Source organism: Eublepharis macularius, chromosome 16, assembly GCF_028583425.1.
Source record: "Eublepharis macularius isolate TG4126 chromosome 16, MPM_Emac_v1.0, whole genome shotgun sequence".
In the NCBI taxonomy this organism is placed as follows: Eukaryota; Metazoa; Chordata; class Lepidosauria; order Squamata; family Eublepharidae; genus Eublepharis; species Eublepharis macularius.
In genome coordinates this window covers 12,387,842-12,411,304 of record NC_072805.1, presented here as the reverse complement: position 1 = coordinate 12,411,304, position 23,463 = coordinate 12,387,842, and the positions used below count along the sequence as shown (strand labels likewise).

General features: G+C 49.8%; 1 protein-coding gene across 3 annotated transcripts; it reads right to left on the bottom strand.

Moving 5' to 3' along the window:
• Nucleotides 1–160: 160 nt before the first annotated feature.
• CCDC113 (coiled-coil domain containing 113) lies at nucleotides 161–23,259 on the bottom strand. 3 transcript variants are annotated; one of them, XM_055000512.1, is made up of 9 exons: nucleotides 22,960–23,259; nucleotides 19,632–19,767; nucleotides 18,792–18,953; nucleotides 16,715–16,870; nucleotides 11,740–11,820; nucleotides 7,211–7,366; nucleotides 4,430–4,537; nucleotides 2,754–2,909; nucleotides 161–447 (listed from the first exon to the last, which is right to left on the bottom strand). In XM_055000512.1, exons 1-9 carry the CDS (start codon nucleotides 23,109–23,111, stop codon nucleotides 355–357), a joined length of 1,200 nt encoding a protein of 399 aa, XP_054856487.1. In that variant the 5' UTR covers nucleotides 23,112–23,259; the 3' UTR covers nucleotides 161–354. The 3 variants fall into 3 exon arrangements, with proteins under 3 accessions (XP_054856487.1, XP_054856489.1, XP_054856488.1); XM_055000514.1 differs by having other exon boundaries at nucleotides 23,022–23,109; XM_055000513.1 differs by lacking the exon at nucleotides 2,754–2,909.
• Nucleotides 23,260–23,463: the final 204 nt, after the last annotated feature.

The following is a 23,463-nucleotide window of genomic DNA, read 5'->3' as shown; positions in this document are numbered from 1 at the left end:
GTAGAGTTCAGCAGATTTTGCACCAGGGAAATCTCCCATCTTACGCTGCTGAGATGAAGAGTAATGCTCTGTGGTGCTAATCTGTCTCTTTCACCAGGAAGTTCTTTTGAGCTTATTAAACTTCACAACCTTTGACCCGCTTGCTATGAAATGACCCCCAGAGTAGAAAGCCATTGTAATTGGAAAATAACTCCTCACAAGAGAACAGAAAAGGAAAGACAGTCACAATGGTAAGAATCCCCGCAAGGCTCAGGGGCCGGCGCCTTGGCCAGAAGCGAGCACAACAAAGGCGAGGGAGACGGAAGCAGCGCCCTGGGAGTTCTTGCTGTCCTCGGATGCTGGAAAGCCACCCTCTTAGCGGGCCACTTGTTCGGGGAGGAGAGCCTGTAGCTCATGACTGGCCAACTTTGCCTTTTGCCAAACGCTGCGGTAGCTCTGCAAGGCCATCTGCAAGACACAAGAGGCAAAAGATGAAGGCAACCTCCACTGGGCAGGCATCTCAGAGCCAAGCTACACGTGACGTATTACACGTGGAGAGCACTTGGTTGGCCCTGCAACTTTACCTGGGAAGTGTAGTCGGAGTCTCCTTCCCCTCTCTGGGAGAAAGGATGGTGGAGCAGCAGCTGTGGTGGCGGCAATCTCAGCAGTTCCTTCTGCCTGCTTGCCACCTGCCAACTTCAGGCTTCCCTCACCGGCTGAAGACACGCCCTCGCTCCGGTTTTCCTCCGGGAGCTTGGGGGCAGGGGAAGGGCATGTTAGGGCAGCAGCAGCAGCAGATCCCTCTGCTGTCGCTGCAGCTGGAGCTTTGCTGACGTGGTGGCTTTCTCCAGAGCAGCTCCCCGAGGGCAGGCAGCCCACCGGACACAGGGCGCCCTGGGAGAGAGCAGCAGCTGCCTGCCCCTGGATAGTCTTTGGGGGACCTCGTGTCCGGTGAGCTTGTGCCTGGAAGAATGATTTACGCTGCTAGCTTCCTCCGGCTCTTCAGTCAGTGAGAGGAGCCTGAAGCTGGCAGGCAGTGAGCATGCAGCTGCTGAGACTGCCGCCACCACTGCAGCTGCTACTCCACCATCTCTTCTCTGACTACACTTCCCAGGTAAACTTGCGCAGCCCCGCCACGTGTAATGCATCACTTGTAGCTTGGCTCTCAGCCCACACTTTTAAATTTTCAGTCAATTAATATAGTAATTAATTCACCCTGTGAGGTAGGTTAGGTTGAGCGAATGTGACTGGCCCAAGGTTACCCAGCGAGCTTCTGTGGCAGAGTGGTGATCCGAACTTGTCTCTCTTAGATCCTAGTCTGACACTCCAACCACTACAGAACACTGGCTTTCCATGGCTAATGGAGTCCGAGCTTCAACAGAATGTCTCTGGTGGCCCATGCACAGGGCTTCTAAGAAACATAGTCTGTCTCAAATACAGGCTATGGCACGAGGAAAAGGAAACTCCTTTCCTTCAGCAGCTGCCTTCCTTTAATTGCTTTGCACAGGTATGCCACTCCAATCGAGGCAGTTGGAATTCAGGCTGTTTATTCCCCCACATGGCTCAGAAATTCACACATCCCAGCAGGAGGAGCCAGATGTCACCTGGACAACAGGTAGCAAAATCCAGGATCTGGGCTTCTGACTCAACCAAGCCAACAGGGGCTTTCCCTAGAAGGCCAGCACAGCAAGCTTGTCCCTGTGGAATGGCCCAGTTCTGTATGGTGCCTATGTCCCATGTTATTCCTCTCTTGGACGGTGCTGAGTCTGTTCCCATCCTTAGTCCTCAACTGGGTCAAATGCAGCAGGATCACAACATTATTGGAGGCCACGGTGGGAAGTCCCAAACTCTTTGGTATCCTGCCCCCCGCTCGTTAATATACTGGGATACTTAGTGGTGTTCCTATAGGGTTTATTCTTCTTTCCTTATTCCCCCCGACTCTTCTGTTAAGAATACCTGCTATGAAGCTTACAAATTTAATATAGATAAAATAACACTATTAAAGCAAACTAAAAATGACAAAACAGTAAAAAGCATAAACTGAGAAGCAACTTAATACCATCCAAATCTGACATTATTACAAGTCCAGGTAAGCAGGACGGCGGTAGCCTGGCATTAGTAAAGTGACCAAGCAAACTCATCCTGGGAAGGGATCCGCGCATATGGAAGCCACAGGAAAGGCCCTCCCCTCTGGCGCTGGCAGAACCAGCCAGAGAGGAACTTCAGATACTGACGGGCAGGTTTGTGGGGGATGGGGCGGGCCTTCAGTATCATGCTTGGAACCCAGGGAAGGGTGCGCCATCGCATTCCTTCACAATCGTACAAGGGAAGAAGCAAGAATCCACCAATGGCAACAGCAGGGGAACTCTTGGCTGACAGCCACCAACCGAGGCAGGGGCATTGCCTCTATTCAATTCCGTACTACTTAAAGCATATCAACGCTGCCCCTGCATTGATTCCACCCGTGGTCCCCATGCACATGGGGTGATTTTGAAGAGGAATTTCGCCCCCCCCCCTTCAACTATCAGCATGGTGATGCTCAGCTACACTGGGCCCACATCAGTACCAGACACAGAATAGTAAAGTTGTGGTCAGCTGTGTTTTGGATCTGCTTCCGACAGCAACCGCCTATAAGAACACATTTGGGATCAGGCCAATGGCCCGTCCAGCCCAACACTCCGTGTCCCACAGTGGCCAAAAAACCAGGTGTCATCTGGAGGTCTGCCAGTGGGGAAGGGACACTAGAAGGGACACTATAGGCTGAATGACCCTACCTGTGCAATTTCCACCTTCCTCTCCCAAATCTTGATGGCATTTTCCAGTTCATGGACTGCTATCTTCTCATGGACATAATCAAGGACAGGAGGCACTCTGTACTCTGTTAGCTGCTTCCTCAGTCTTTTGTTTAAGAGCTCCGCCTTGTTCCGCTCCTGAGACAGAAAGAGCCTGTAGCTGAAGACTGGCCTCCTTCTGCTTGTGCTCAACACTTGCAGTGTCTTTACCCCCGGCCTGTAACCCACCCTGTGCTCAGCATGTAGAAGGATGTGGTTTCTTATTCAGAATGCCCAACTGGAAAGAGACAAAGGGCCACTGACTCCCTCTGCTGACCTTTTCCCAAAGGAGTCTGTCCTTTATCCCCCCAATTCCCTTTTGGGTAGAAACTATTTATGCTAATGTTTTCAAAAACATGATGAACAGGAAAGTTAACGTATTCCATCTTAAAATTTTCATTCCCTGGTGAGGGTTTCCAACATGCTATTTACAGGTCATTAAGTAGGCAGAGTTCTTTCTAGGCACCGACTTTTGCTGTTTTTGTAGTGACTTTTCTACTAGAACATGTCTTGACAAATTATTAGAAACAGCACAAAGCAAGCAAACAGAAATAGTGAACCGCATACATTAATCAGATCACACAAAATCAAGAACGTATGAAATGAAAAAGAACGAACCCAAACTACTAAAACAGCTGATGCTCCAGTAACAACAACAACATTCAATTTATATACCACCCTTCAGGACAACTTTATGCCCACTCAGAGTGGTTTACAAAGTATGTTATTATTATCCCCACAACAATCAGGAGGGTAGGGCTGAGAGAGCTCTGAAGAGTTGTGACTAAGAGCTAAACAACAAGAGATGAATTACACGAGGACATTCACGTGAAGGGAGTCACAATAGTAGCCGGGACACGGAGTTTTAAAAGACAGATTGGAAGGCTCTGTCAATTTCTCCTCTCTACAGAGCAGCAAAGATGGCTCCTTAGAGGGTTTATTTCCTCTTCACCTCCGGTGAAACTGAGAGAGCCTTCAGGAGGTGAAGAGGAAATAAACAAACCCTCTGAGGATGGAGCTGGCTCTGTAGAGAGGGGAAATTGACAAAGCTTTCTGATCTCTTTTAAAACTCAGCTTCCTGGCTAACATTGCAACTTCCTTCACGTGGGCGTCCTTGTCTAATTTGTCTCGTATAGTTTAGTTCTAACTCAAGGTCACCCAGCGAGCTTCAAGTGGAGGAGTAAGGAGTCAGACCTGGTTCTCCAGATTAGGGTCCTGCTGCTCTTAACCACTACACCAAACTGGCTCTCCAACAGATGCTCTTTGGAGTAAACTGTCTAACATACTTTCCTAAAAGAAGCAAGTGAAAAGCCATTTCAAAGGGCTGGGTGCACCCCATGACTTGTCTTTTGCCGTACGGACAGTGACCATGAGAATGGATACCTGGATAATGAAGCTGGAGCTTATGAGTATAACAGCCACATGAAGCCAGAGCTGTTGCTACTGTAAACCAGCATGAGACGGAGCTGGAAGCAAGAGTTTGCCCAGAAGTGAGTTGTGCTCTGTGCACTTCTGTCTAGACTTAAAAGGTACGGCCACTTTCCTTAGACTTGCTTTAGAGACATCCCCAGAAATCAGAAGCCCGGCCTGCCATCCCCTGTGCCTGCTTTCGTTCCCACCTTCTCAACAAGGATGCCTTCTCGTTCAATTTTTTCCAGAGACTCCTTTCTCTGAGCAATGTCCTTCACCAGGCGGGTCGCCATTGATGTTGTAGTCTGCAGCTTCCTCTGAAATAAAACAACACGGTCCAGACAAAATGAAGCAGAAGGAATAATTCGGCATTCGGATTAATTTTGCTCATGGGAGTGCTGGCTAGCCATACACTTCATATGCAGCTGGAAACTAAAGTGTGTGGTGCTCAGCTCAGCCTCAAAGCACCAATTCCCTCCTGTGATTTCCCCCCAGGCCCTGCAACTTATCTGAGACCCTTCAGTTGCTGTTCTGCTTTAGTTTTTATTCAGCTACCAGGAAGTTCTAGACACTGAAACACAGAAAACCACCGAAATGAGGTGTCCTACAAAATCTAAGAATGAGAACTGAATGGAGGCAGGACCCCAAGAGATCTCTGCTGAGTCTTCAAGGAAATAAAAGATGGCTCCAGCTCAAGTGCAAAGGGGAAAGCAAAGCACCTTTTTATTATTTATTAGCTGTGCAGAAGAGGGGATTGCAGCATGTTCAGCTTGTGACCAAGGGGGAGAAAAACGACATCAGCTGCAGCCTCTCTGCTACACAAGAATGGAAATAATTGGAACTCCACCCCCCCCCCCTTCTGCATCTGCCTTACCATGCAATGAACATCTGCACCAAACTGGACATTGCTCACAAATTACAAGGCCTATACTTGCCACCTCTGACAAAAGTCTTCTTGTAGGAAGGCCCAACTGTGCCAATGAATCAGTGCATTTTAGCTCAGGCTTTCATCCACAAGCATGCAAAGGTCTCAGGTGAAATCAGGGACAAGGGGCAAAAAACACCAAAGCGGCCGCTCAGCAGAAGCAAGACCAGCGCCTCTGTTCTTGCTGTGTTTGAGGGCCACAGTCTCTTTCTCAAGGGACTGGACTGCTACCAAAGGAACATCCGTATCAGGGGATGCACATATGGCTGCCCCCACAATTGCAGACCCCAGACACCAGCACCCAGGGGACCTTTTCAGTCTGCGTATACAGAGTTCCAAGCCAGCTTGATATGCATCCAGATGAGCACGAAGGAAGGAGAGACAGAGGATAACTTCTTTGGCCCAACCAAGACAGACAGCAGCAAAGAAAAATAAAAATGATAGCTTCCGGATGAAACGGACCACACAGCAAATCTAGGCAGTTCAAGGGCAAAACACACCAGCATTTTGCTTGTGGCAGCCCAATAAAACATTTACTTTGCAAGATCCTGTAGCCAGTGTGGTAGAATACTGGACTAGGAGTTGGGAGAACCAGTTTGCATCCCCACTCTGGCATGGAAGCTCACCGGGTGACCTCAGGCCAATCACTCTTTCTCAGCCAAACGGACCTCAAAAGGTTGTTGTGAGGATAAAATAGAGGAGAGGAGAACAATATAAGCTGTCTTGGGTTCCCACTGGGGAGAAAGGTGGGGTGTAAATTAAATTAGTATATACATTTTAAGTCAAAGTAATGTGTTCCTCCTATACGGCTAGTCCATAGGAACAAGCCACATGGGAAAAGAGAAAGGTGGCTGGAGCCAGACAAAATTTCTGCTCACAGAAGGTACTTTTGTCAGCAAAACAGAAAGTTCCTGTCTCCCCTGCCTTCCACTGCAGCCCAATGATCTCCCTAAAATGTTGCTCCCGGGGGACAGGAGGTGCCCTCAGGGCATGAGAGACAGTTCAGGGGCCTTCAGCAGGAAGGGGGAACTGGTGGAAATGACACCTCCCCTTCTGTTGGGGAAAAATTTAGTTTGGATTCAACCCAAGATGTGGAAATATCCTGGCAGGGATTCAGATTGGGAGACAGAGGGAGGGGTAAGAAGTGTGGAAAGGGAATTTCAAAGGGAAAGGAAAAGCAAGACAACAGGGAGAAGAAGGAAGCTGAAGTTGTAGGGACAGGAACTGAAATAGCTGAGAATTGGGAAGGGCAAGGAGGACATAACGGAAAGGCTTCGAGAAGGAAAATGGAATGGGAGAAAACAGGCCATGCTCTGCCTGTCCCAAAGAAGGCACCCTGCTGTCTAGTGGTGGAAGAGGATGTCAGGATCGAAACTGAACTCCTGTGTTAGCAGTGTGAGAAAATTCAGGAAGCAAAACAAATTCTTGCATCAGGCATGGAAGGAGGCCTGGAGGCCGGACCAGCTCAAAAGGGATGGGGGGAGTGCCTCCATTTTATCCTCTCAACAACTATTCTATATTAATAACAATAAAATAATAACATTCAATTTATATACTGCCCTTCAGGACAACTTAATGCAACACTCAGAGCAGTTTACAAAGTGTGTTGTTATTATTCTCACGACAATCACCCTGTGAGGTGGGTGGGGCTGAGAGAGGTCCAAGAAGCTGTGACTGACCCAAGGTCGCCCAGTGGAGGCGTGGGGAGTCAAACCTGGCTCTCCAGGTCGGAATCCTGCCGCTCTTAACCACTGCACCCAACTGGCTCCCTGTGAGGCAGGCTGAGAGAGAGTGGCAGGGTCTCTGGGACACGCGGCTCAGCTTGTGGGGCACACGGCTCAGATCCTTCTCTGCCTTGCTCCAGGGGCCAACCCCAGCGACCAGGAGGAGGTAGAGAAGGCAGCTGGGGAGACAGAGGCTGTAACCACTGAGGGGGGAAGGGCAGCTCCTCTGATAGTGATGGCAAAGTAGAGCTCATGGCTACACCCCTAATGTGGAGTGCAGGCAGAAGACCTGTCTGTAGAGCTCTGGGGCAGAAGAGAGGCGTAATCTTAGCTCAACGTACTTTGTAGAAGTTGAGGATCTGGAGGGCATTGCCCACCGTCATCTTCTGCCGCAGCAGGTCTTGGTTTCGCTCCTCGATTTTCTCCAGGAACTGGGCATTCTCAATCTTCAGCTGCTGGAAATCAACCTCGTGAAGCGCCTCCCCCAGCTCTTCCTTCTGCAAATGGACCGGGGAAGAGTGACAGTCAAGTCCCCACACTCAGAGAAAGCTGCCCCGTTGCATCACTATGCTTGCTTGCTTCCAATTGGCTTCTCTCTGATGGGTTATTCTGCCCCATCTCTACGTGAGATGTGATTGAGTCAGTCTTTTCTGGCATACTCATCAGTGGAGGAGTGTCTCTTGTGGTGTCTCTGTGCAAGTCGCTACTCGGAGTTTAATTTTTTCTCCTTGGAAGAGAAATTCAGAACAGTGACTGCCGTGACACATGGGGTGGGCTCTTAGCATGATCTGAAAGTCATTATATTTATTTATTTTTTATTAAGGGTTTTATATAATAAAAACAGAAAAAAGACAAAACAGAGAGATACAATTACACAAAAAACCAGCCAAATAGAAATCAGCTAGCAAACAAAAAACAATAACAGACAGTACAAACAGAACAAAGAATACACAGAGAAAGAAAAAAACTAAACTATAAACTAAAACTAAAAAAGGCTTCCGATTTTCTCCATGACAAATATTAGTATTTTCAAATTTCCTCTTACTCTATGTTAAAAATAAAAGTTCTCTTTTTTCTAATGTCTAAATTCCTTAGTCCAAAAACCCATGAGTCATCAAATCATTATTGCTTATTTTGTGTAAAAAGTCAAGAAGTTTCCATTCTACAACAAACAAACTTACTGTCTTCTCTCTGATCAGTGAAGTAAGTTTCGTTATCATTGCTAATTCTAACACCTTTACCAACCACTCGTCTATTACAGACAGTGTTGGACTCTTCCAGTTTTGTGCATATAATAGCCTTGCTGCCGTGATCATATATAAAAACAAAATCCCACAGATCTTTCCAACTGAATGTCCATCATTCTCAACAAAAATGTATCTGGTTTCAATTGTCATAATTTTTAGATGTTATTTTATTTATTTATTTCAAATTTGTATTCCGCCCTCCCCACAAACGGACTCAGGGCGGATACCAACATATTAAAAATACAATAAAAATACAATAAAAATGCATATTCATTAAAAACAACACATTTAAAACAGGATGGTGGACAGCCTTCACAGGGAGGGTTTTATACACCCCGTTTTTCCAGGCTGGCAGAGGCCCAGCCTTGGCCATATGCCTGGCGGAACAACTCTGTCTTGCAGGCCCGGCGAAAAGATAGTAAGTCCTGCCGGGCCCTGATTTAAGCAGACAGAGCGTTCTACCAGGTGAGTGCCAGGACTGAAAAGGCCCTGGCTCTAGTCGAGGCTAGGTGGGCCTCCTTGGGGCCAGGGACCACCAACAGCTGTTTGTCCCCTGACTGGAGTGTCCTCTGGGGAATATATGGGGCGAGACAGTCCCGTAGATACGCTGGTCCCAGTCCGCACAGGGCCTTATAGGTCAATACCAGAACCTTGAATCTGATCCGGCACTTCACTGGCAACCAATGCAGCTCGCGTAAGAATGGTGTTATATGTGCCTTATTTGGCACTCTCGTAATAACAGGCACTGCTGCATTTTGTACCAGCTGTAATCTCCGGGTCAGGCTCAAAGGCAGCCCCACGTAGAGTGAGTTACAGTAATCTAGCCTAGAGATGACCATTGCTTGGATCACTGTAGTTAAGTCACGGGTTGACAGATAAGGGACAAGTTGCCTGGTCTGCCACATATGGAAAAAAGAGGACCCAACAGCCGCTGTGACCTGTGCCTCCATTTTCAGGGAGGCATCCAAGATCACCCCCAGGCTCTTAACCCTTGGAACTGGCACTAATTATGCCTCATCGAGGGCCAGGAGCCGGAGTCCCAAACCTAATCCCCCGTGGCTCAAGTACAGGATCTCCGTTTTTGTTGGGTTCAGTTTCAGCCGACTCTGCTTCAACCAACCAGTCATGGCTGCAAAAGCATGTTCCAGAATACCTGGGGCTGAGCCGGGCGGGCCAGCCGTCCATCATCAGATACAACTGGGTGTCATCTGCATATTGATGACACCCAAGTCTGAAACTTTGCACCAACTGGGCAAGGGGGTGCATATAGATGTTAAACAATAAAGGGGAGAGTATTGCTCCCTGTGGGACCCTGCACACCAAAGGGTGGCGGGATGACAATTTCTCCCCAAGCGCCACCCTCTGTCCCCAGCCATGGAGAAAAGAGACAAGCCACTGTAAGGCAGTCCCTCGTGTCCCCACATCGGCGAGGTGGTGAGTCAGAAGATCGTAATCGACTGTATCGAATGCTGCCGACAGATCCAATAACATCAGCAGTGCCGAGCCGCCTCGATCCAGATGTCTACGAAGATCGTCTGTGAGGGCAACCAACAAATGTCTCTGTCCCATGTCCCGGACGGAACCCGGACTGGAAGGGGTCTGGGGCCGAGACCTCCTTCAGGAAGCCCTGCAGCTGTTCCACTACCACCTGCTCAATCGCCTTTCCCAGAAACCGGTTCGAAACCGGGTGGTAATTGACCAGGTCGGTGGGGTCCAGCGATGGTTTCTTTAAAAAAAGCCTCACCACAGCTTCCTTTAATGGCCCAGGAAAAACCCCGGAGCCTAAGGATAGGTTAACAATGGCCTCCAGCGAGGACCACAGCCCCTCGGCACTGGCCTTTACCAGTCACGATGGGCATGGGTCCAAGGAACATGTGGTGGGCCTAACTAGGGTCCTGTCAATTTCCTCCCCAGAGAGTGGGCTGAAATGATCAAATATCGGCCCCGAAGACGGCCAAGGGGTCTCCAGCTCATTCACTGAATCAACTGTGGCTGGCAAGTCACGGCGGAGAGACAAGATTTTATCAGCACAGCTAATATCTGAATTCAAAATTTGATGGCCTCCCTCTGGCAAGGGGACCAATGACCAAACCACATTAAACAATTTTGCTGGGCGTGAGCTAGCTGACGCGATGGAGACTGCATAAAACTCTAATGTGAGAGTTAAAGGTGTCTCCAGGTTTGGTTCAGAAAAAAATGTATCTCGGCTGTTTAGGGGAACGCTGAAATTTCCAGCTGAGTGGCAGAACCTCTTGGGGGAGGGAGGCTGGCTGCCATAGTTGGGTCGCAGGCACAAAGCTCTGGGACATGCATGAAAAAGGTGCCATGAGAAGACAGTCTGGGGGAACCAAAGGAGGCAGAAGTGGCTCAGTGGCTCAGTGTTGGTCTTGGATCTGTGGAGCCCTTGGTGGACTTGGCTAGGAAGTAAGAATGGGTTCACAGGAGATCTCTCTTCAAGCTACTTACGAGCAAGATGAAGCCTGTAAAGCGTTCCCAGCCTCCTGGGGTCTCCTTTGCTAGCCCTGATCCTGGCTCTTGTGCTTCTGCTTCAAAGAGGTATGCAAGGAACCCACCCAGCGAGACACAGAGCGCAACATACTCCACAGCTGATGCCTCAACGGCAGACCACTAGGGGCTCGGGGTCAGTTTCTGCTTGGCAGTCTTTCTCCCCCCTAACACATTTCTCCCCACTCTTCTTGCAAGCAACTGAGTGTTTGCTTTCCCCCAGCGAGGCAAGCTTAAATGGGAGCGAATCACTGGCCCTAGGTCACTGAATGAGTTTCATAGCTTAGTGGGGACTGGAACTCAGACCCCCTACAGACCTTGTCAGGAACTCTAACGACGACATCACAAGAACATCAGGAGAGCCCTGTTGGGTCAGACCAGCAGTCCATCTAGGCCAGCCTCCTGTCTCATATAATGACCTACCAGTTACTCTGCAAGGCCAAACAGGGCCCAGAGGCCCAGGCTGTCTCCTGATGTTGCCTCCAAGCACTGGGCCTCAGAGGTTCACCACTTCTGAATGTGGAGCTTCCCTTCATCCCACACGTACTCCAACCAGGTCACAGAGTACCTAACAAAACCTCTTTTGAATCAACTGTCAGATCTGGAATTGGGAAGAAAATTTCCTCCAAAGGCATATTGGCTGGGAAACCCATGTGGATGTTGCCATTCCTTGTTATTGTGTCTTGGCTCATTTGCCTGAGACCTCAGAGTGAAGCCGGCCCACAGAACCTGCCCCCTTCTTCTGGTATCCAGTGGCACACTTGGCACCTCAGACTCTGGCTCCTTCTGCAGAGGTAATATTTGTGCCTCAGCTATGGAGGATCTTAACAAGCAGAGCACTAAAATAGGACACAGGGCAACGCAGGAACGTGGGGGAACGGAGTTCCAGCACCTCTTGAAAATGGTCACATGGCTGGTGGCCCCGCCCCCTGATCTCCAGACAGAGGGGAGTTTAGGAGGGTAATCTAAACTCTCCTCTGTCTGGAGATCAGGGGGCGGGGCCACCGGCCATGAGTTCCACCACCTCCTTCCCCAGAAAAAAAGCCCTGGTGGTAGGGTTCTGTAACTTGGTCAGACATGTCAAGCTGCAGAAACATATCATAAAGGTACGTAAATACCTGCCTGAGCTGCATTTGCATCTTCTTCTTCTGAACTTTCAAGGAATCATTTTTCAAACGGATCTTCTCTTTTAGTACATCCTGAAAAAAGAAAGTCACTTAAATTCTCTCTCATACTTGCAGGTGTGAGTTTGATTACAGGCTGGGTTTTCGCATGACATTTTGGGTTCTTACCCAAAATGCTACTCAAACTCCATAAGCCGTTTTAACAACACCTGCCGATAATGGCAGTATCAATCCCCTCCTCCTTTTCAGACGTATCTTTTTCTGGACATCTTGAGGTCCACCAGGGTTTGTAGAACTATAGCCACGGCTGATCCTGTTGTGCACGAAGCTAAATCTTGGCAATTAGATATAAGAATATTAAATTGCATTTCATTCAAAAACTGTCCAAACAGCCCTTTAGCAGTTTGACTTTACCCTTACTGATCTCTCATATAGATCAAATTAATCTGTGTTAAGCATGTAAAACACACAAATAGTGATTAAAAGCATTTGATCCTGCTAATTTAAAAAATCAAATTACATAATATTAAAGACAGATTTACTTATTGTGTACCCTCTGAGGCCTTGTGTTCTCAAAAATATACAGCAAGAGCCAAATCGACTAGATTCAAAGCAAGTTTAAGCAAATTATTAGTATTGAGACTAACAGCGCAATCCTAAGCAGCAGGGTGGAAAGCACATAGGGAGAGATCGAAGGCTTGTGTGGGTGTAAATGGCACTTACGTGGATGCAACTCCCCCTCCACTGGCCCCCGCCCCCGCCCAAGGTGCACTACTGCAGACGGGCTGCCACCAGCGGGCATGCTTGGCAGCTGGGCAGAAGTGTAAGTGCGGCACACGGTCTCATGCTGGCACTGGAGGGGGCGGGGGTGGGCCACTTCTGCTTCCAAAGCCACTCCGGGCTCGGGAATGCCCCCTGCAGGGCGGAAAATTACTCCATGAAAAACAGAGGTGTAGCCCATAGGCGCCCATTGAACGGGAAAAGTAGGGCCCCTCTCCTGGCGCCCAGCCCCGCCCCCACGGCCCAAAGGAGCATAGGATGGGAATTACCACGGGGGCCAATCCGCATGCACTTCCAGGGTGGGTGAGCCCCTCTCCCCACACCCAATCACCTGTCCACGTGCCCTACAAAACCTCCGGCTGCACTGCTCGTGATCTCAGGTAGGTGAGCACGTGGCCAGAGGCTCTGCCTGTCAGCCTTCTGCCGTGATTTTGTGCGTGAGGCAGGAGAGAGGGTACTCATGGTGGCAGGCCCTGAGTGCACTGGGGGGACTTAGCAAGAAAACTGGGAGAACTCTGCACTCGCTCAAGGGTAAGAAGGGCAAAGTCCAGAATGTCTGGATAACTAACAATAACCACCCAAGTCTCCTTGCAGGTTATCTGACTCTGAAGTTCCAGCTGATCCCGAGAAGATCGCAATTTTACTAGCTGATTCTGATGCTAACATATCCTACAAAATGGCTTTTTATGTCCTGGCTGCATAAAAAGTACAGGCTAATGCTGTGCTTAAGGGATTAAATTAACTCTGAACATTGTGGATTTTTACTGTTTTTATTAACGGTGTATACTTTTATTGTCCTATTGTTCTGAAGTTCCAGCTTGGTAAGAAGCAAAGAAGCACTGAAAGGTAAGAAGGAGCTGCAGTGGCGGCTAACCCGGCTCGCTGATTTGTGCCAGCTGCCCCCCTCACCCGAGTTTGCCTGACTGCCAGCCTCTTCAGGTGAGGCTCGGTGGGGGAGAGGGTGGTGGCAGCAGCCCCTGCCTGCCCCAGAGGCAGTTGCCCAGAAAACTACTCTTGACTACCCATGTGGGAGCTCTGTTCAGACTCCCTCAGCTGGGGCCCCTCCCGGCAGAGGAGGAAGTGCGGCCAGTGGTTGGCTTGACTGGGTGTTTGTAACACCCTGTTGCTGGAGGGTGCTCAGCCACTTGACTTTCTCCTTCATGGGACAAGATCATCCCAAGGTAGAGCGCTGTCTCACCAGAGGGTCATGCATCATATGTTGTTGCAAGCTGCACCTGTGGAGCTACCGCCACAGTTCTTAACCAATGGACACCTTCCCTGATTGGACTTGGCCTTGGTCACGCACTGGCCTGGATCACTTGCAACATGTATCTGTTTCCCTTGCAGGCAGATCGCCACTTGTCTGGGAGACCAAGGGGAATGGCTGTCTAAGCCCCCCATAAGCCTCCACAAGTGCCATTCAGGTCCTGCCCAGGAAGCAGTTTATCAAGGCAGCCCGCGGCTTGGCCACACTGGCAGGAAATACTTCCAGAGAATCTCTGCACCTTTTCCAGTTTAATAAAATATGTGTTGAAAAACAAGAAACTGCTGCCTGTTCGCTCGCTCCCCTGACATTGACTGTAGCTGCCACCGCCCCCAACTCCTCGTCGGGACGTCTTCTCACACATGCCCACAAATTTTTCCTGGCTCGGGGCTGGGATCGATGGGGTGGGCTCTGCTGCCAGGAGGAGCAGGTGTCAAGTGACACCCTGTCCAGCTTCCCTGCCCCCTTCCCACCCCTCAATGTAAGTTCAGGCAGTAGGGTAGGAACTGAAGTGCGGCCCATGAAGGTCTGGCAGGGCAGGGGGGAGGCTCCACTGAGGACGTTCATTCTCTGACAGACTGAGCTGCTGGCGTCTGATAAGCCAGGCAGAGGGGAAGGAGGAAGTTACTGCAGGGAGGTGGGGGGATGTGGAGCGACATCTTCGGATCTCCTCTTCCTCCAGGAGGATGGACCACCCTCCATTTCGCTGTTTGTAGAAGCAGGGATGGACTTGGGAAATCTGGCACGGGGAGGGGGTGAATGGCGGCCCCTGGAGCAGTTTCTCTTCTCCCATGGGCTGTCAGTCCATGGGGGGGGGGGGGGGGCGTCTGACCTGAACTGGGGCATGGCTCTCAAGGTCCAACCCATGCTCTTGCATCGCTGTGAGGCAGTGATTGTTCAAATGGCACAGCCGCAAATCTGTGGGCGCTTTGCATTCCCTTGTGGTCTCTTGCGTGGTTTCCAATGGGCATTCCTGTCACTCATTGTAGAACACACTCCTGCATCTGCCTCTCCAGATCCTGGGGGCTGCTCCCAAGTGCTGCAGGCTTTCTGGTCCCACTTTTCAGGGAGGGAGAACTTGTTTCTTGCAGTAGCAACAGCAGCGGCTGGGATTTGCAGGCACACCGAGCTGCGGCCACTGGCCTGGCCCTCATCGGAAACGGGCTGGACGGGCAAGAGGGCGGGTGTTCAATCCGGACCTTCACTGTCACCTCTGTTCTCCTCCCTGGCAGGGATGCCTGCTCTCTGAGGGGGGGTGGGGCTGTTGGCAGCAGCAGGGATCACGGCCTCCCCATTGGCTGCGCTGCTGCTTGCCCCTCGCCTGCCTGTCAGGGGAGCGGTGTGGCCATTGGCTGGTGTGAGCAGGGTTGTCAGGGGAACAGCAGGCGGGTGCTCCTGGTGGAGGCCACACCTCACCTTGCCACGCTCAGGCACCAGCGGGACTCTACTGCAAAGGTCCATAGGGAGCTGTGGAGTGGCACCCCATTTATATTGATGCACGAGCGATGATGCTGTCTCGGGGCTTAGGACTGAGCCGCCTAAGCATGAGACAATTTCGCCAGTTCAGTCCCCATACTGCAGCATTTTTTGTGACCATCTGCACCCAATTTGCCCCCGTGAGTAGTCATTCTGGTTATCATGTGCCTTTACCATTGCTTTCCTGGGAGAATTTATACCCCGACTTTTTAAAAAAAATCCATTTTCCAATCTGCTCTCTCCCTGCGCATATTCCTTATCTCGTCTTTTAGCATTTTTTTTTGTCTTTTAGCATTTCACCCTCTTCTGCCACACTCCCACCCTCTGCCAGCCCACTTCATTGTGATTGGCCACTGTTTTCTCTCCAGCCGCTCCCTCCCCCTCCTTTCTATTCCTCCCCCCACTTTCCTTTCCAGTTTCCTTTCCACTCATTTTTTTTTTTTAAATCCAGCGTAGGATCGATGCACTGATGGATTGAGAGGAAGAAATCCAGGAAATAGATTGATCCAGAGTTCCAGCAATGCATCAATTCATTACATGTGCAAAAAAAGAAAAAAGGAAAAGGGCTGGTGCTGTGATGTCACCAATGACAGCATCGGAGACTAAAGTGCCAGCACTCATCAATCCCGACACATTTTGACATAGTGGAGACTAAAAAGAACGGCACCACACTGACCAAACATGAGATGTGTGAAAGGGCCCAGACAAGCCAATCTGATGCCTTTTGGCTCGACTTCTGCGATAGTGAGGGGCTAAAGTTGTATCTCAAAAGGGGCACAACACAGAAGGCTGAGCCTAAATTTGCCTCTCACCCATTGACTGGAAGGGACTTTGCCCCAGAAACAGCAAGGAACTTCTCTGTTGGTTAATAACTTCAACCCAAGAGGCTGTATGAACAGGGGTGGGGAAGGGGCCTGGAAAACCTTTCAGAGCTGCTCAGAGAAACAGAGAAAACCAGGTTCACACACAACCTGAAATTCCAGCATTCTGCTGGAAACTGCCACTGGCAAAAATTGTCTACAGAGACAGAATGGCGTCTCTCTATATTTATTTTTACAATAAAACAAAGTGAAAACCAGTTTAATTTTATACTTGACGTATGACGACCGTATTAGGACTCTATCTCCTTGGCACCCTCCGTCAGAGTTCCTAGGTCTGAGCTACTGGATCCTGGCAACCAATCAGTGCATGTTCTGGCTCATGACCTGAGATGACTGGGAAGTGGGATGATTCTGTGTGTTCCCACCCTTCAAAAGAAGGTGAAGCTGATTCCACCCCTTTCCTCTGAGACAGATGGTCCCCACCCCCCTTCCTGAGCACCGAGAGGGCTGCACTTTAGTACTGGCCTAACGGGTGCAAAAGGGTCTTGCGTGCCTGCCTCACCAACGTCGACAGAACCACTTGTGAGGGGAAAATGACAAAAAAAATTGCCAAATGATCTCCACTGACCCTGGAGCGGATCTTGTCTTCCATGTATCTCAACACCTTATCGGAAGCGATGATGCTTCCTTTCTTCTTGGTTATGGTGTTGACGATGTCTTTTTCAAAGTCCACTATGGCTTTCTTGATGTCAACCACACGAATGTCTGCTTCCTCCAAGGCAGCCTGCAGAATTCAAACCACATCGTAAGTCCTGACATGTCACATTCCACTCATTCTCTGGGGTGGGGCCTACAACAAGCTGCTCAGGAAGTTGAGACAGAAGTGAGCTGTTCTTGGGCATGCAGAGTGTGGCCAGCATAGCGGCACCTGCATGATGATCTCTACCTCTGATTTAAACAAGCAGGTGGAGACAGTGAATACTTGAAAGCAGCTGAGCTCTAATCCAAGGTCCTGACTGATAGCGAATGATCACAGTGAATCCTAAGCAAAGGTGCATCTTTCTAAGCCCACTGGCTTCAATGAACTTAGAAGGGCACAACTCTGTTTAGAATGCCACCGTTAATCATCTTTCAAACAGCTCTGCAGACTTGCCCATGATAATGGAGCTCTGTAGATGATATGTAGGCCAGACTGAAAGGTTGGAAACTCATTAAATATGGAGGTTGCCCAAATTCTTCCTCTGGGAGCTGGTGTGAGCAAGCAGCAGTACCAGCGTTATCAAACCTTGGTGAACTTTATGGCTGTTGTTTCTATGGAAGCAACCCTCAGCCTCTTCAGAAGGCAGTCCCATTTTATTCAATGGGGCTTGCTCACAGCAAAAAAAGTTCTTAGAGTTGCAGCCTCTGTTAACATGGCATTGAGTGAGGAAGTGGGAAAGAATGACCCCATCTGCAGATATTGTTTCTAGGGTAACGTGCCTGCTAAGGAGCCCTTTTATGTCAGCACTAGAGATGGGCACAGAACAAAAAAACCTGAACGACGTGATTCGTGGTTCGTAGCATTCCACGGAACCTCGAACCACGAACGTTCGACCTTTTCCCAGTTCATGGTTCCGTGGCATTTCAACTGCCCTGCACCGGCTGCTGAAGCTGGTGGGGGCGTTTGAAACAGACAGCCCCTTTCTTCTGCTGCCTGGGCGTTTAAAACTGACAGCCCAGGAAGCAGCCCGGGCAGCAGAACAGCTCTGGCAGTAGGAGAAAGAAGCTGTCATTCCACAACCTCCATGCCGGTTCCAGCATGGGGTCTGTGAAATGACAGCCTCTTTTCCTGCTCCCCAGGCTGTCAGTTTTACAGACCCCGCGCTGCGACCGGCACGGGGTCTGTGACACTGTCAGCCTGGGCAGCAGGAGATAGAGGCTGTCAGTTTCAGCAAATAGGCTGAACCCTCCTGCACAGGGACTGTCAGTTTCACAGTTTCAGCCCATCAGCTGAACCCCTCCTGTGCAGGGTCTGTGAAACTCTGAATCCGGCCATGGAATAGCTGGAAAAATTCGTTTGTTCAATAAACACGCGTTCCCATGGAACGGGTGTTTTGGTGAAAATGAGCCAGCCATTCCGTATGGAATTTTGTTCCGTGGTTCATTTCGTGCCCATCTCTAGTCAGCACTAAAAGGCATTCTGGTCTACTTTAACATATAAAACAAGAGCAAAATCACCCAGAGGCTTGGATAATAATGCCAAAGCTAATCTTGTCTTCCTGCAGAAGACAACTTGGCACACTTCAGGAAACCACAAGTCTTCCCAATCAATAGCAATCAATCGAATCCTTGAAATGATACATCCTTTCCAGAACGAAGGCCACAGGGCTTTTCAGTGTCCATGAATGGCTGCCTTAAGCTCCCTCTACTCTTGTCTGTGGATCCATACAGGATTAGTACTAAATCTCAGGAAAAAAAGAGACCCTCAAAGCCTTAAGTTTTAACATGTTTTTAATGACTGAACGCTGCTCGCTTACTTGGTAGGAAACCTCAGCTAATGGAAACTCTTTTCTGACAGTAAGCTCCATTGGTACCTTGAAGCCTGCCTTGTCTGTCACAGCAGCTGCTGTGTGGCCAGAAATGGTAAACTGCTGGTGTTAGTGGATTTGCCCTAAAGTGAATAAAGAGGAATACAATATAGCCCAAACACACACAGACAGCTATACCAAATAGTTCTGCAAAACCCGTTCCGAGTTCTCCTTCATTCGCTGAATGTCTTCCCTGGTCTCCTCCAGCTCCCGTTGTGCTAAGTCGCACTTCTGCTCTACAGTCAGACATATCAGTCGATCTGCTGTTATACGGGATTTAGACTTGCGCCTGCCGCGTGACTGCAATCCAAAAGGAAAAGCGAGACACAAAGGTGTAAAGCCAAAGCTACAAGGGGTGTTTTTTAAATTTGGCATTTGCTAAAAACTGTTGTTTGGGGCTTTTGTGGCTGAGTATTAAAGCAGGATATGCAACTTAATCATTAAGATGCAGTGAACAGGATTTGTGATGGATCAGATATAATGTATTGTCTATAGTATACTATTGGATACTGCCTGCAGCTACAAGTACGCTCGATAGATGGGTATGACCAATTGACAGCTGGGTAAAACGTGAGTGTCAAAGCAGCAATCAGAGCATGTGATTGGCTGCTAATTGCAAACTGCCTGTTTGCTTTTCTCTCATTTCATATTATTTCCAGATTCTCAGGGAAACAAGAAATAATCAGACAATGCAGATTGGCTAAGAGGAATGTCTCTGATCATTCTGATCTTCGGGAGGAACTGAAAGAAATATTAAGTGAAATGATAAGTATTGTTAACAGAGGATTAAACAGAGTCAAACAGACAATCTAAGAATCTGGAAAAAGGTAGAATGAGCATGCATGAGTCAGACCTGCAGCTTTGCAGAAACTGAGAAGAAATGCCACAAGATTCATTTGGTCACCAACCTCAAAGCTACCAAATCCTGTGTTACAACAATAGGAATATCAATCCCTGCCAAACAACCCTGCTGCTTACATATACTGCTGGCCCCAGATCCAGCGAAGAGCCGTGTCTATCTGGCGGCAAGTGACCGGTCAAATCTCTTGGCTCCATCCGATTGAAAAATTTCTCAAACATTGCTGCCTCCAGTTTGAGCACGGAATTGGCATGGCTGCAAGAAGATGACAGCTCGTGTGAAGGATCTGAACTGTTTCTATACATCATATGATTACAGATGGGAGTTTTCACTTCGTGGTTCAAACCAGAGAGATCAGAATAATCAAATGGCACACAACATGCCCCCAAGGCATCCTGCTCCTTAGAGGTGCAATTTTACTGAAAGAGTTTGGAGAGCACATTCGGGCTAGTAACATGGGATATGAATTTTACCTGGATTCTCTAGGCTGTTCTTTGGTGGTGGAGAGTGCCCTCAAGTCATAGCTTATGGTGACCCCTGGTTGGGTTTTCATGGAAAGAGACTAACGGACGGGGTTTGCTCATTGCCGACCCCTGAGGCTGTTCATTAAAACCTCCTACTTGGGTTGATCCCCAGAGTGGGTTCTGTGGGTGCCATGGTGCCTGCCGACACATTCCCTGGTGCCCACCAAATGTTTTTGGAAAGTGGGTGAGGCCAGGTGAGGCACTTGCCCAGCAGGGCTTCTGACTGGCCACTGGTGACCCAATTGGCAGGGCAGATTAAAATAAAAAGTTTTGGTGACTGTTGCCACCATGTCTTTATTTTCTCTCACTCCTCCTTCCCAGTAGGTGGGTAAAGATGGAAGCCCCCTGTGCAAGCACCAAGTCATTACTGACTCATGGGGGGGACGTCGCATCACAACGTTTTCTTGGCAGATTTCTGTTACGGGGTGGTTTGCCATTGCCTTCCCCAGTCATCTACACTTTACCCCCAGGAAACTGGGGACTCATTTTACCGACCTCGGAAGGATGGAAGGCTGAGTCAACCTTGAGCCGGCTATCTGAACCCGGCTTCCGCCAGGATCGAACTCAGGTCGTGAGTAGAGCTTGGGCTGCAGTACTGCCACTTACCACTCTGCGCCACGGGGCTCTTCACAGGGTATTTTTTAAATATACTCTGTGGACATACAAAGTAGCCTTATGCCAAGTCAGACCAACAGGTCCATTTAGCTGGGCCCAATATTGTCTATTCTGACTGGCAGTGGCCCTCCAAGGTCAGCTGGCAGGCAGCACAATATAAATCCCAACTCTTATAAAGCAGTTTTGGCAACTTAGCTCCCACCTCTGAAAGGCTCATGGAATTTAGCAAATTTCAAAAACCAAGAAGTGATGTGAGTTCTGATTTTAAGGTGACGCTGGCGGAGGCAATAAGAACTGGCCCGTGAAACTCTAAATGCATGCAGCGCCTGATTTAGATGGAACCGCTGCCTGTGCAAAGCAGTGACAGAGCCTTACCCTGCTGAAATGAGATGGCGCACATGTGTGCCAAGGTGCACGGGAAGGTGCTTTTGCCTCTGCCATTGCCACGTTTCAACTGAGCTTCACAGGTCTGCCTTCCTGCTAAGGGACACTTTTCTTCAATTATTCAGTCCCTACTTTCCTCTGCAGAAGTAACGGGCAACATGGAATTTGCCTTAGTTGTCAGATTCCACCCCCCCCCCCCATCCCAGCATTATGCTGCTCTTTCTAAACAAGGGGAGGGGACCGGTATGGCACGGTGGCTAAGACCAAGAACACGAAGACCTGGGTTCAAATACCCAGTCTTGCTATGTAAGTTGTTGGGTGAATGTGGGCCATCACTCTCTCAGCCTCAGCTACCTCACAGGATTGTTGTGAAGATACTGCAGGGAAAGGGAGACCCAAATACAGCGCCCCTTGGAAGACAGGAAGGTAATATACACTTGACAAAGAAAGAGAGAGGAGGTCACAGTACCCTAAGTGCAGATGGGGGGTAAACAGGTCCTAGCTAAGATTAAAATGAGCTAGATCGACAGGGGGAGGAGTAAATTGTGCAAGACAGAGAAATAAAAATGAGTGTGCAAGAGAGTGAGAGTGAAGTGTGCTAGCAAGCTAGCTGGGAGCAGAGGGGCCAGATGGACAGCACTGCCAGACCTGGAGAAAAATGTCTGGTCCCTGTAATAGAAGGTGAGGAAATTTACTGAGTAATGTTTGGGGCAAGTAGCACCTTCAAGCGCTTCAAGGTGCTGGGTACCATCTTCAGAGCGTTCCATGGCTTAGGGCCTAGGTATCTACGAGACCGCCTGCTGCTACCGATAGCCTCCCACAGGCCGGTACGCTCCCACAGAGGGGGCCTCCTCAGGGTGCCGTCAGTCAAACAATGTCAGCTGGTGACCCCCGGGGGGAGAGCCTTCTCTGTCGGGGCCCCTGCCCTCTGGAATGAATTGCCCCCGGAGATCCGTATGGTCCCTGACCTACACACCTTTCGCCGTGCCCTTAAGACGTTATTATTCCAACAAGCGGGGCTGGCCTAAATGTGTTTTAATTGAGTTGTCCTGTTCTGAGTTAAATTATTTAATATGTTTATATTTTATATTCTTATTGTTTTATATTTGTATGTTTTATCTTTGCTGTACACCGCCCTGAGTCCTTCGGGAGATGGGCGGTATAAAAATTCAATTAAAGTTAAAGTTAAATACCAACTAGATTTCCAGGGTAGGAGCTTTTGAGAGTCAGATAGACAGATCTGACTATGGGAGCTCTGGAAAGCTCCTACCCTGGAAATCCTGCTGATCGTTAACGTGCTACTGGACCTGAACCTTGCTCTTCTACTACAGACCAACACAGTTACCCACCGGAAAGTTATTAATCCTCTTTACTTCATTTATGCCCTGCTTTTCTCTCCAATGGGAACTCAAAGTTGCTTAAATATTCTCCCCTTCTCCATTTTATCTTCAGAACAACCCCGTGAGGTAGTAGAAAAGAGTAAGAGTCCAATAGCACCTACAAGACTGAGAACACTGGTGGTAGGGAATGAGCTTTCGTGAGCCACAGCTCACTTCTTCAGAGACAGCTAGAATGTGAGTCCATCTGTCCTTATATCTGAAATCACTTCCCTCTCCAAGACAAGACAGGTGGACCCACATTCCAGCTGTGTCTGTAGAGGCGAGCTGTGGCTCACGAAACCTCGTCCCCTACCCCAAATCTGGTCAGCCTTACAGCTGCTCCGGGACTCTTGCGCTTTTCTCCTGTTGCAGGCAGGCTCTCGCGCAGCTGCCCATCGCGATCTATCCCTGTGAGGGAGGTTCCGCTGAGCGGCTCCATGGCAGAGCGGGGATCCGAGCCGGGCCCGGCCCGACGCTGTAACCACTGCACCGCACTGCGACGGGGCGGCGGAAGCTCTCCTGCCGCACGCGGGCCCGCCCCGCACCTCATCTCGTGCACCATACTGCGCAGCTCGGGCAGGGCGAGCGGGGCCAAGTCCTGCAGCACCTCCTCGCCGATCTCCCTCGACTCGCCCGTGCGGATGCTGTCGCGCTCCGACTCGTCGTCCGTCAGCAGCCGGGGGGCCGGATAATCCATCTCTCCCCACACAACGTCCCCCTCCGACGGGCACCGCTTTTCGTCACGCGTCTGGCGCGTTCAGACGTTTACGTCGGCGAGGCGAAGGAGAAACGTGCCCGGGAGAAACCCGACGAGAACGTGCGAGCGAGCGTTGCCATAGCGCCGGAGGGCGGGGCAAAGAGGCGGGCGGTTGCGCGCGCAGCCCGGAGGCGGGCTCGGCGGCCGCTCCCGCGAGCGGGCGTGGGCGCCGGCGCGCGCGGCGCAGCGGAGTCCTCCGAGGCGGCAGGGGTCGCTGTGGCGCCGGGCCCGCACCGGCCTGCGCGGCTGCCTCTCTTGCCGAGCGGGGCCGAGTCGGGAGGCGTGTCGCCGC